This window comes from Triticum urartu, chromosome 6A, assembly GCF_056163025.1.
Source record: "Triticum urartu cultivar PI428250 chromosome 6A, HENAU_Tu73, whole genome shotgun sequence".
Lineage (NCBI taxonomy): Eukaryota > Viridiplantae > Streptophyta > Magnoliopsida > Poales > Poaceae > Triticum > Triticum urartu.
The window spans coordinates 38,480,006-38,492,938 of NC_141878.1; the positions used below are offsets into that span (position 1 = coordinate 38,480,006).

Genomic DNA, 12,933 nt, shown 5'->3' on the forward strand with positions numbered 1-12,933 from the left:
TTGGTAGGCAACAGCGAGGTAGAGCCTACACGAGCGGTCGCCTCCGTTTACTCGTCGGAGACTGGCGAATGGGGTGACCTCGTCTCCACACCGCTTCCGCCCAATGCTCCTATGAGCTATCGTTCCACCTCCATTTGTATGAACCATCCTTGTGTGCTCATCGAGGGTTCCTGTTACTGGTCGCTCGCTCATGGTCCTGGCATCCTTGCGCTTGATTAGAGCATCTCCAACAGCCGCGCAACGCGCCGCGCGTAAAAAAGGCATTTGTCGCACGCTGTTCGCCTGGTTTGGCGCGGCCGGCACCCGTGCCTCCAGTAGATGCGTCAAAATTAAGCGCGCGCGTAGCTCCAGCGGCTGCGCTAAAATGTAGCGCGCGCTAAACAGTGCTTACATTTTTTTAATAAAATTCACAGATAGAAAAAACGATACATAGATATTTTACATAGTTCCATAGCATATATACATAAAAATTATTTAGATAGTGCAAGGACATAGATCAAAACTACTAGTGCAGCTACATGCTACTCCCAGTCGTCGTCATCATCGTCATCATCGCCATCCTCGCTGGTCTGATCCGAGCTATCGAGCCGCATGTCTTCCCAACGATCATCATCGGACGTAAAGATCATCTCACCACCATTCTCAACGACATCGCATTGGGATAGCGCCAGGGCCTTCCGACGACGCCTGTCCAACCGCTCAGCGCGGTGCCTTTGCGTCTCCTCCTCGCGTGCCTTGCCCAGTAGGCTTGCTCGTAGGAGACGTCCTCCGGGTGTTGCTGGCGCCACTCCGCCATGACCCGCTCGTCCTCATGGGCGACGAGGAGGCGGTTCTTCCGCTTAGCGTGATACGCACGGTCTTGTGCCGTGCGAAGACGAGGCGGCGGGGCGACGTCCAGCGCCTGCTGCAGCGTGTGGACGTCGTGGAAGTTCATCTGCCGACGCGGCCTGCCTAGGCGCCACGCCGCCGCGTCGTATGCGCGGGCGGCCTCGTGCGCCGTCTCGGAGGTGCCGAGGCCGAGCCAGAATTGGGCGGACCGTATCTCCGAGTAGAACCCGCCGTTGGGGCGCTGGCGGACGCCGCAGTAGCCCGACACTCCTCGGCGGCGCGGCGGCATGGTGGCGGGGCGCTGGAGCGGTGGCGCGTGCGCCAGCGAAAGCAATCGAGAAAGCGGTGGAGTGGCGCGTGGCAACGAAAAAGGAAGAGAAGCGTGTGGAATAGGCGCGTGGCGAGCGCCGCATTTTATAGGCGCGCTGGAAACGGTACGCCAAAAAAAAGTTCGACCTGCCGCCTTTTCCCCCGTGCGCGACTTTCCTGCCACTGTTGGAGCGCGCACAAACGTCCCGCGCGTCCAAAAAACTCAGTTTACCGCGCGCGTTTCTTTTACCACGGTTGTTGAAGATGCTCTTAGGATAGCTAGAGCCTGAGTGTGATACATCTTCCAGTAGACGTCAGCGGCCTGGCCCATTACGACTTCTCGGTTGTGCGGGCGGAGGGTGGCCGGCTTGGTTTCTTCGTTGTGCCAGGCTTCAGCGCCCAATTGTGGAAGTGGAACAGGGATTGCGATGGTGCTGCTTCATGGGAGCTGGAAAGAAGTATTGAATTGGAAAAGCTGCTTTTCCTTAATCCAGACGGCGAGAGAGAACGCCCAATTGTCGCAGGGTTCGCTGAGGACAATAATGTGGTGTTACTGTAGTCATTTGTTGGTGTCTTCACGCTCCAGTTTGAATCATTGCACTCCAAGAAACTTTTCAGAGTTAAACGCTGGTTTTGCTGTCTTCCATTTGAAGGGGTATATACTACAGGTAAAACAATCCCAAGTTAGTATTTAATACATGAGCCCCGCTTCGGTACCCCCTCCCCCCCCCCCCCCCCCCCCCACACACACACACACACAGAAAAACATATAAAAGGGCAATATAGACCTTTGACAAAGGTATACGTACATTTGAGGAGTAGTACACCTAGACTCTATGCTGGGCTCGGCCCATTTAGATTTTTCCTTTTCTTTTTGAAAAAGAAAAGTCTTACAAAAGTAAGGAATCGAAGCTAAACCAACAGGTTCAATTCCAACTAAAGGTACCACCTTGAAGAACTTTCCTGCTGTGCATGGTTCCACTTCTTTCACTACTTGTTATATACATTTCCGGTTCTGGTTCAGAAAGGTTTTGTGGGCGATTTTTCTTTCGGTTTTTTCATCCATAGTTTTCGCACGGGTTTTCTCTTTCCTTTTTATTTTTTGGTTTATTTTCTCTTTTTATTTTTCACGAAACTTCCTTTTGTACTGTTGAACTTTTTCAAAATTTGTGAAATATTTTTTTCGAAATTTGAGACATTCTCGTTAACTTTTTTCAAGATCGTGACTTTTACAAAATTTAACTTGTGAACCATTTTAAAATTTGTAACCTTTTTTAAACTTCGGACCTTTTTCAAATCCATAAACTTTTTCCAAATTCATGACTTTTTGAAATTTGAAGTCGCGAACATTTTCCAAATTCATGAAATTTTCAAAATTTAACTCGCGAACAATTTTCAAATTTGTGGACTTATTACCAAACTTGTGAAATATTTACAAATTCATGAACTAACAGGCGAAGCAAGCGAGCGTGTGAAACTTGCGAGCAGGCGCAATATTGAGCCGCGGAACACTGGCATGCGCGCGAGCGCTGGCTTTCTAAACGAACAAAAAATACTAACAAATTTGAAATTAAGAAAAACTCGAAACTGTATGGACAAAAAGTTGGAACCAATTTGGTTTTGGTGAATTTCCATGAACATTTTTTCTATTTGCGTAAAATGTTTTTAAAAACAAGAACAATTCTGATATTCCAAACAAGGCTGCATCTGAGAGCACGTTGTTTCTTGATATCTTTGAAATGACCCCAATTTTTTAGGGCCTTTTATTACCAATTCCGGGCACCATGCAAAGTTTTTTTTTTGCATTCTCTGGAGTCTTCTCGGTGGAAAAGGCCGATAAATGCCCACACGTGTCAAAACTTGTATACGGTGTCAAAATTATTCAAACCTGGCACCGATGCCTACTATGGTCAGGTCGACCTGCTTGCAGAAGTTGGGGTCATTTAAAGGATGTTCAGAAACAAATCATATTTAACTGAGAGTGTTAGGGTAGGCCATAAGGCTCAGTGTGAAAGCACGTGTTTTCTCCACATCCTTGAAATGACCCAATTTTTTTCATGGTCTTGTATGACAAATTCCAGACACCGTGCCAAGTTGTTTTGTTTTTTTGACAAATTTTGCATTTTCTAAAGTTGTCTAAAGTTCATGCATTTGATAAAATGAAAAAATAGGGTTTGGATATACCATGTACGCAGGGCCATGTACGAGCGATAAGTACACAAGCCGGGAATCGGGGGTGCCCCTATTTTTCTCTTGTAGTCAAACATAGGGAAGCCTCGCGTTAAGCCGGATGCTACGTAGGCATCTGCCTTTTTCTTCTCTAATTATTTTAAGTGATTTTTTTCAAGCGAGGCCCAAACGAGCAGGAGGGCAGAACCTCATTTTTTTCATATTGCTGTTTTCATTTTTTACTTTTGTTTATGCATCAAATATTCTAAATAAATATACGAGAAGAACATTTTCCATCAAATATTAAAATTGTTAACCAAGCATTTGAAAATTTTTAAATGTGTAAAAAAATGTTTCTAAGATATACAAAAAAAATAATGTGTGTGAAAAAAGTTGGACATGTTTTTATAAAATTTAACCCAAGAATTTGAAAATAAAAGTTAAACAAGCAAATTTCCAAATTTCTGTTCAGCTAGAACCATTGTGAAGGAAGTACTAGCTACACATATCCTAATAAGTTCAATTTTTGCCACATCTTATATATGCCAAAATCATAGATCTCCACAAAATTTGAGCCACATCTAATAATCCATGTGAGCTCACAATTCAATCTTTGTTTCTGGTAATATTTCCAGTTTGTGAAACAACTATATTTTACATTGCTTTATAATTGCTGAAAAATTACCAGGACATAACCCTGCCCATAGAACCACCCTCCACCAAATTTTAGCTCATTTAATTGGGCCAATTTCCCTCAATATTTTTCCCAATTTTTTGTTCAGTGGAGAGCACTGTGAAGGAAGTACCATTTTTATTTATCCAAATGGTATGAAATTTTTACAGTGGCTTCATATGCCAAAACTATCATCCTCCTCCAAATTTCAGCTCAATCCATTCATTCATTCATTTAAAATATATATTTATGTACCTAGAAATGATTTTTGGGAAAAATAAAGAGCAAACTATGAGGCAGTTGTAGTTCAAATTTGACCCACTTCCTGCTGAATCAGAGAAAATTTGTCTTTTTCACGAGAGGTGGATGGAAAGATTTTGACAACCAACCGTTTGGTCAATTGGACATAAAATGTGGTTTAATGATTTCTAAAAATGGTGTGGTGCCATTTTGCAACAAATATTTGATAGGTCCTTCATGAAAAAAAACTCATTTTTGGCACTCAAAAAATAGAAAATGCTTTTCTTGTGAAAAAACTTATACTTATTTTTAATCAATTACGACTAATTTAGATGATCATAACGTCTGCAAAGTGTTTACTGTGTTCCGATTGGTCCATAGACATCTCACGCGGATCATGCATCGAACACCATTGGATACTCCCGGATCCAACGGCAGCCCTCACCCCCCTCACACTATCGCCCCTCACCCCCCTCATAGTCTCATCCCTCCTCCAAACCCTAGCTTCCCTCTGCATGTCGCCACCCACCCAGCGCCTCGTCCCTCCCACAGCTCGCCGCCGACGGCCTCCACTCTCGCCATAAAACAAGTTAAATGTGTAAAAAATGTTTCTCATGTATAAAAAAATATATAATGTGTGTGAGAAAAGTTGGATAAGTTTTTATAAAATTTAATCCAAGCATTTGAAAAAAAGTTCGACAAATTACTTAACTTTTTTTAATGAAACATTTGAAACATGTTAAATGTGTATAGAAAATATGTTGACCATGTATTAAAAAAATATTAGACTTGTATTAAAAAATATTAATCCAAGCATTTGAAGAAAATCCGAAACAAGTATTTCAACAATGTTAAGCCAGCATTTGAAAAATATTAAATGTGTCCAGAAAAAATGTTGAACATGCATTAATTTTTTTTAAAATTGTAGTCCGAAAATGTTAATCAAGCATTTGAAATATGTTAAATGTGTATGAAAATAATTGTGATGATATATTAAAAAATGTTAATCTTGTATTTAGAAACATGTTAATCAAGCATTTGAAAATATTAAATGTGTACAAAAAAATATTGACCCTATATCCTGGAAACCCGGGTTAAATTCCTGGCTTCTCCCTTTTTCTTCACTATATTATTATGGACTGTGATATATACCAAACGTTCGTATCTATAGAAAAGGTCCGAATGATCCCACCTTCATGAGGCCGAGTGCGCGTAGCGCGCGAGGCCGAGCCATCGAGCGGAGGCAATCGCGAGGCCCATCTCAGCGCCCCTCACGTGACCCTGGCCCATGACTTGACCCTGGCCCACAAACATCACGTGAGCCCAACTTTCTTACCTCCACAGCAAGAAAACGCAACAAACACTCTCCATCGACCCTCCTCTTCCCTATTCCTCTCTCCCTGGCGACAAACTCAACCATTCATATCTGTCCCCTACCCACCCCCACCCCTCCCCCCTCCCCCGATTTCACCCAGCAATTGCTTCACAAAACATGCAATACACTTGAGGAAACTGAAGTTACCACCGGATCTCGACTTGATCTACCACCGAGGACGCAAGAACTCACCAGGCGTCCAGAATCCAGCAAAACCTTCGCAAAATCATGCAGGAACACTTGGGGGGCTCAAGTTACCACCCGATCTCGAATTGATCTACCACCAGGGACACCAGAACTTACCAGGCGTCCAGAGTCCAGCAAGAATCCAGGCGGATCAGGTACATTCTAAGCACTCCCTACTGTATCTCAATTCCATTTCAGTTCAACCCAAAATAGCCCCATGAAAAAAGGAAGAAAAAAGTGCCATTTTTTCCTAATTTATTGTACTATGTGCATATAAGCTATCATGACAGAATACATGAGTTATCAGGGCATATGCAAAGATTTTTTTTTTGAAAAAAGACAACTCCTTTTGAACTTGTTGCACAAAAACAGTGAAATTAGGCTACAAAAAATTCTTGTTGTATGTAAAATAGGAAGTCACAACACCATAAAAGAATCCACTCTTGTTACAATTAGGCTATAATTATTGTGTAGAGAAAGCTACCACATTTTTTCATACAAAAGTTATCATCAGTATTGTCATCTGTTACCATGCCATCATGGTGCATCTATGCAAAAAGTTACCATCAAGAAAAAACTTGAACTAATTTTTGAAGCAGGGATGGTGTGCCGAGTAGAGTAGAGTCCCAAATGAGTAACAGATTGTTACATGCATAGAAAATGATAATATCCATGTCAACTCAAAAAGAATCACAAAAAAAGTACAAAAAAGATAGCATGCACAATGTGCGAAAATGTGATTGATGTATGTAAACAGTAGTGTTATTTTTCAGTTATCTCACATATGCTATTAACATGTGTAAGCAGGTGCTTCAATAACATGTCGGAAAACCATGGATATAACACAAATGCCACAGATAGTGCTGGACAAGAGAAACAACATGATGATGATGCGCGTACAACTAGCTTTGGTTTAGGTAAGTGGCAACTCACTTACAAAAGTGTCACACTATATGTTTATGTTGGAAGCATAATATTATCATCACAACATTCTACAAGTTACCACACTTGTTGAATGCAAGTTACCACCAAACAATGATAAATCATGTTATGACAAAACATTTCATGTGAAAAACATGCAGGTGCTCCACCTACATCTAACCAGAGGATCCATGAGCCAAAGAAGGAAGCAAGTTCTAGTGTTGGGGGAGAAGAAAGGTTCTATGATGTGTCAGTCAGCGAGCCAGCAAGTCCAGAAACAGGAGCGCTCAACGCTGATCAAGGAGGGGTTAACGCTGAGGCATACTCCACACCTAAGGCTCCTGATACAACAATGAAGTTTGAAAGTTTTGAGGAGGCTGTTGCTCACTACAAGCTATATGCACTCAGAAATGGACTTGGGACAAGGATAGATTACACAAGAACACTGAACGACAACACAGTGAGCAGAGCACTCCTGGTGTGTGGGAAAGGCGGCAAGCCAAAGAGGAAGAAGGAGGAGGTGCAGGATGTACTGAACCCAGAAGGCATCGTGAAGAAGAGAAAAAGGCGTAAGGTTAAGAGGTCTGAGTGTCCAGCCCACCTTTACCTTACGCACAAGGATGTGTGGTGGAGAGTCGAACGCTTTGATGATAACCACAACCATCCACTGATAAGAAAGCCATCTCTGACAAAATTTCTAGCCTCACATAGGAACATTCCCAAAGACGAGCAAGATTTCTTACGGATTCTACATGAATGCAACATAGACACCGCAAGGCAAATGCAACTAATTTCATGGTTCTATGGTGATGCCGAGAATGTACCATACACAACACAGGACCTTGCGAATCAGCGAGCCAAGTTTCGCAAGGAGTACTGTAATGCAGACATGGGGAGCACAATTGAATACTTTCAGGAACTCAGGGCAAAGGATCCAGATTTCTATTGGAGAATGAAACTTGATGATGAAGACAGGGTGGAAAATGTGTTATGGATAGATGGTGCATCACGTAGGGCATACACAAAATACAAGGACATTGTGTCTTTCGACACAACGTACATGACTAATATGTACAAGATGCCATGTGCCCCCTTCATTGGCATTAACAACCACGGGCAATCAATCCAATTCGGTTATGGTTTCGTTCGAAATGAACTGACTGACAACTTTGTGTGGCTGTTTAACACATTCTTGCATGCGATGGGTGGGGTTGTACCAAAGAACATAATCACATATCAGGACTTTGCCATGAGGAATGCTATTGACGAGGTGTTCATCGGGATAGGACACAGAAATTGCAGATGGCACATTATGAAGAAAGCGCAAGAGAAGCTTGGGAGGTTAATGGCCGATGATGGACCACTGAACAAAGCATTCAAAGATTGTGTTGACAACAGCTTGAATGGTATTGTATTTTCACACAACACACTCTACTCATATTGCCACAAACTACATAATTGTGCCGCGCTATCCAATGTTACCATGCTGAATTATAGTAAATTATGACCAAAATTACACATTTTTCCCACATTGATAAAAAATAAGGTTTCATGTGAAAAACTGGACTGTTGTGAAAGAGTTACCAGTACTCATGTTCTTAAGTGACCATGACCACTTTAGCATGTTTGCCATGTAGTTATAGTTCCCAAAATCTGCATCGACTACAACCACCTAGTGTTGCATGAAGGAAGTTATCAAGATAAGTGCATCAAAAGTTATCATGATATGTGTAGTTGACTTACCATCTTTTTCACTATTGCATGCAGTGGAAGAGTTATATGAGAACATGAGTACCATGAGGTGTTATCATGTTAAGTGTATTAGAATTACCATGGGGTGTGCACTGAAATTCCCACATACTGTCCCCTGAAGCGATTTATCATGTTAAGTGTATTAGAATTGCCATGAGGTGTGCATTGAAATTACCACATATTGTCCCCTGAAGAAAGTTATCATGTTAAGTGTATTAGAATTACCATGATGTGTGCACTAAATCACCATCTACTTGGTTTTTGAACGCAGTTGAGGTGTTTGAGGAAAAATGGTGGAAGATGTTGGACGATCATGGGCAAACGGACAACGAGCATTTCCACTGGCTGTGGGAAAACAGGGAATGCTGGGTCCCGGTATACTACATGCACGACTTCTTCCCATTCTTGCAGACAACGGCAAGGAGCGAAGGATTCAACGCTGTGTTGACGAAGTACGTCAACCCAAATAACTCGCTAGTGGAATTTGCAAAACAGTACACTGCAACACAGGAGAAGGTGATGGTGAGCGTGTCAAAAGAGCACCTGGAAACAGTGTACAAAGAGGTGGAAACATACTCCTTCAACCCACTCGAGTTACAGGTGCAGGGCCTCTACACGCATAATATTTTCACCAAATTCCAGATGGAGATGAAGGTGAAAAGTGGCTACAGATGTGACACATTGCAAGATGAGTCATTCAAGGTTGGCTCAGTCAGAGGAATCATACCAAAATATGGGGACAGGGACTACCATGTGCGAGCAAACAAGGATGAAGGGACATATTCATGCACTTGCTGCAAGTTTGAGCGAGATGGTATACTCTGCGCACATGTGTTACGAGTGATGGACCAAATCGGGGTCTACGAGATACCTGAGAAGTATATTCTAAAGAGGTGGACTTGGGATCAACAGGAAGATCTAATCAAACCTGATTTTGAACAACCAACAGTTAGTAAGAGCATGCCAGAGGAGGGAAAAAGCGTCATGCGATGTACATCAATGCTAAGGGACTTCAAGGCAATAGCCAAGGACGCTTGCCTCACAGATGATGGGGCCAGGGTGGCCAAGAAGCACCTATATGCTTTCAAGGAAGAAATGGACGCACTAACAAAAAGCCAACGTAAGAAGGCCAGAAAGGACAAGGAAGAAGCTAGAGGATCGTTAGAATCACAACAAGACCCATGTTCTATTCCAGTGGTCGCAACGAGTGAAGCTATCCATGCCGAACAGCAAACAAACATACCTAACATGGAGAACCAAAACACAGGACAAACAAGCATCCCTGTGACAATACAAGCTAGCGCCAACATGCCAGCCGCTGCATCCCATTCCTCGAACACAAAAATGATACTAGACCCTCCGAAGACTGTCACGAAAGGACGTCGAAAACAAAGAAGCATCAGCATCCCTTTGACATTACAAAACCAGCAAAACAAAGAAAGTGCAGTGTTTGCGGCAGCGTGCACCACGACAAGCGAAGGTGCACATCACCTCTAGCAAGATGAATGAAAGAGAAAACAAGATCGTCGCTACAAATGAATGGACAAGAAACTTATCTTCATTTGTTTTGCTGATTGTTATCAGTGCAAAAAAATGTAATCCGAATTATAGCACCTATATTTATGTAAGTTATCAGCACATTTGTGGGATGAAATTTTAAGTATTTTGTGGTGAACGTTACCGTAAACACATTGGGTAAGTTATTTGTGGGCTATCCTCAGTTTCCTATATGTTTTACATGTGTCATTTCACTACAATGAGTTTTCAACACTATCTACAAGCATCCATGTGATAAAGTTTTCCTATATGTTTTTGGAAAACTATCAGCTTGTATTCATACTAGCTATCAGCAATACAAAAATGCAAGTTACCGGATAAATTGTGATCAAATTATTTCATGACCAAAAAAGAATGAGAGAACCAACTAGTTATCAGACTATTTAATTAAGAAAAGGAATAACAGCCACGTAAGGTATATGTTACCATCTGGTACTGAATTTCTTCTATGTGTGATGACAAGACACTAAAAAACAACTGGTGTGCCAACAAAGAAAATGCTAAACTACTTCTTTCGAGTAGTTAACATCAATTTAAGACCAACACTATAAAATGCTCTCACAAACGAAAAAAATAAGATGATGACAGTTGATACCTCACGAACTGTTGCCAAACAAATGATAGCGCCACTCTTTGCATTTGTTTTGAGTGTGATTTAGCCACCTCGATGTCAAAATTTTCTGAGTGCAGGTACTTGCTCTTGGGTGAAGGCAGGAATAATTTTCCCATTCCGCAGCTCCGAAGACATGAAAGCGAAGTAGCCACAATCAATGCTGAAAACAGAGTGTGTGTGTGTGAGTACATAAAACATGATATCGAACAAATGGGGCTACATCTAAATTAGGGAACACATATAAACAACTAACCCGTTCTCTTGTTTAAAAACATCAATATACACGAGTTCATAATCTTGAATTTGCTTGTGCGAGTCCTTGTATGAAATCAACCAAGCCTTCTTTATAGCATTCATATACCTCGTTGCGTGCTCAATTAAAGATGGACTATCTTCTTCACACAACGAATCCAGCACCTCAAATCGTTTCGCCTTAAGATTCAGCGACAGTACATACCAATGACTGTCATCTGGTCCCCGCCCAACTTTTGCAGAGCAGGGAATAGAAGCTACAATAATCATAGCAGTAACAAAAAAAGAGGAAGCCATATTTAAATACAGTGAACACAAGAAAAAGTTATCATGGCAGAAGAAACAAAGTTACCAGAAACTGAGTGCTAAAGTTACCATGCAAAACAAATCTAAGTTGTCATACCACGGAAACTTAATTAAAAAAACAAGAATATGGATGCTGACACTAACATTAAAACACAAAAAAATAGTCATTGGATGCTCAATTTACCAGCAAAAGTAAATGAATTATCATACCAGACTATGTATAATGAAGTTATCATGAAAAAAGGCACTGTAAAAAATAAAAAGTGTAAACAATGGATATTAAAAGTGTAGAGTGGCAAGAAAACTTAGAAAAGTACCTCATTTTGATGGCTCAGAATGTAGTGTTGGTCCCGTCGGAAATGATGAAGTACACATTTACAGTTGAAGTCTCCAACAAACAGATAAACACACAACAGCCAAGGGAAGATAATCTTGTTTGGCATTTCCAAATATTGAAGAACACGAACATGCAACTCAGCAATACTAGTTGAAACCTGCCCCGTTTCTCTCACACAATTAGCAAGCTCGCCGAGTGTGACTCACCTCCCATCAATGTTGATTACCCTGACACTGCAATACCAGGGGGGAAGCGTCTAAAAACAAATGTAATGGCAAAAAATGCATGAAAAACTAAGAAATGGTCGTTTATTACTCCTTAATCTTGGAGTTTGAATCAGTTGTGTGCTTTATAACTTCAGCATAAACAACCTCTTCATCTTCACTGGGGATGAGGTCCGAATATGGCGGCAGCAGGTATTGTGATGGGCGGGTAACCCTAACTTTCCGAATTAGTGATCTAGGTGTGGCACTAGGCTGCATACACTCTTTGCGTTGGGGTATGTGTGGTGTAGCAAATGTGGGACTTTGACAATTCTCTGCAACACAATATGAAAGGCTTAGCAAGGATTGGTGATGATAAAAGAGGTTAAACAATCTAAAGGGTTTCAACGAAAAGTGGTAGATCATAAGTTATCAGTCTGTTTCTGAATAAATTTATCAGCAGTATGGACAGAAGTTATCAGCAGGCATTGATAAAAGAGGTTAAACAATCTTAAGGGTTTCAACCAAAAAGTGGTAGATCATAAGTTCTCAGTATGTTTGTGAATAATTTATCAGCAGTTTGGACTGAAGTTATCAGCAGACATTGATATGGTACGTCACAAATTTGGCATTCTCAAACTAACAAAAATTGATTACCTCCTTGGAAAACAGGTTTTCCTTTGGCTGATGGGTTGTTATGTTCAAATTCTTCCCACAACATAAGTAATTCATCATCGTCAAGTTCGACATCATACACCCGAACACGACGGTCTTTTCATGAACATACAAAAAAACAGGTAAGATTACGGGCATGAGAAAAGGATATTAATGATAAACAAACCAAAAAAATGCATATACAAAAAAATAACACTCAGAACTTCGTGGATAAGTACCATCAAAACAACAAAGGAGGGGGTGTTGGCAATGCTTTAGTGGGAGAACTAAAAATTATGATATAATAGAAAGTTACAAGATATAACAAATAAAAATTACAAGCATAATAATAAATGACATGTCAACACACTAAAAAACAAGTGGCTGTTGCCAAAAATATGTGTTGGGCAAGATAACATTGCGATAGAGTGATAGTTACCAGTACAATCCAATGGATGTTACCAGCTGAAAGTGCGTTATATCGATTAGAGGGGGGTGAATAGGCGATTTTTATGGAAGTCTTCAAAACGTGGAAGTTATGAAGACAAACGATAGAAA

The 12,933-nt window shown here is 41.2% G+C and overlaps 2 protein-coding genes across 2 annotated transcripts; one reads left to right on the forward strand and one right to left on the reverse strand.

The window, feature by feature from the left end:
• Window positions 1–625: 625 nt before the first annotated feature.
• On the reverse strand, window positions 626–1,117 carry LOC147963614 (ethylene-responsive transcription factor 3-like). The gene has a single exon (XM_087529639.1). The coding sequence runs from the start codon at window positions 1,115–1,117 to the stop codon at window positions 626–628; it is 492 nt and encodes a 163-aa protein (XP_087385765.1).
• A 5,483-nt stretch (window positions 1,118–6,600) lies between these two features.
• On the forward strand, window positions 6,601–9,950 carry LOC147963615 (protein FAR1-RELATED SEQUENCE 5-like). The gene is made up of 3 exons (XM_087529640.1): window positions 6,601–6,697; window positions 6,863–8,107; window positions 8,725–9,950. Exons 1-3 carry the CDS (start codon window positions 6,601–6,603, stop codon window positions 9,948–9,950), a joined length of 2,568 nt encoding a protein of 855 aa, XP_087385766.1.
• Window positions 9,951–12,933: the final 2,983 nt, after the last annotated feature.

Coding starts and splice junctions, on each gene's coding strand:
- LOC147963614 (XM_087529639.1), bottom strand. CDS start 1,117: ATGCCGCCGCGCCGCCGAGGAGTGTCGGGCTACTGCGGCGTCCGCCAG.
- LOC147963615 (XM_087529640.1), top strand. CDS start 6,601: ATGTCGGAAAACCATGGATATAACACAAATGCCACAGATAGTGCTGGA. Junction 6,698..6,862: donor TACAACTAGCTTTGGTTTAG/GTAAGTGGCAAC, acceptor AAAAACATGCAG/GTGCTCCACCTACATCTAAC. Junction 8,108..8,724: donor TGTTGACAACAGCTTGAATG/GTATTGTATTTT, acceptor TTTTGAACGCAG/TTGAGGTGTTTGAGGAAAAA.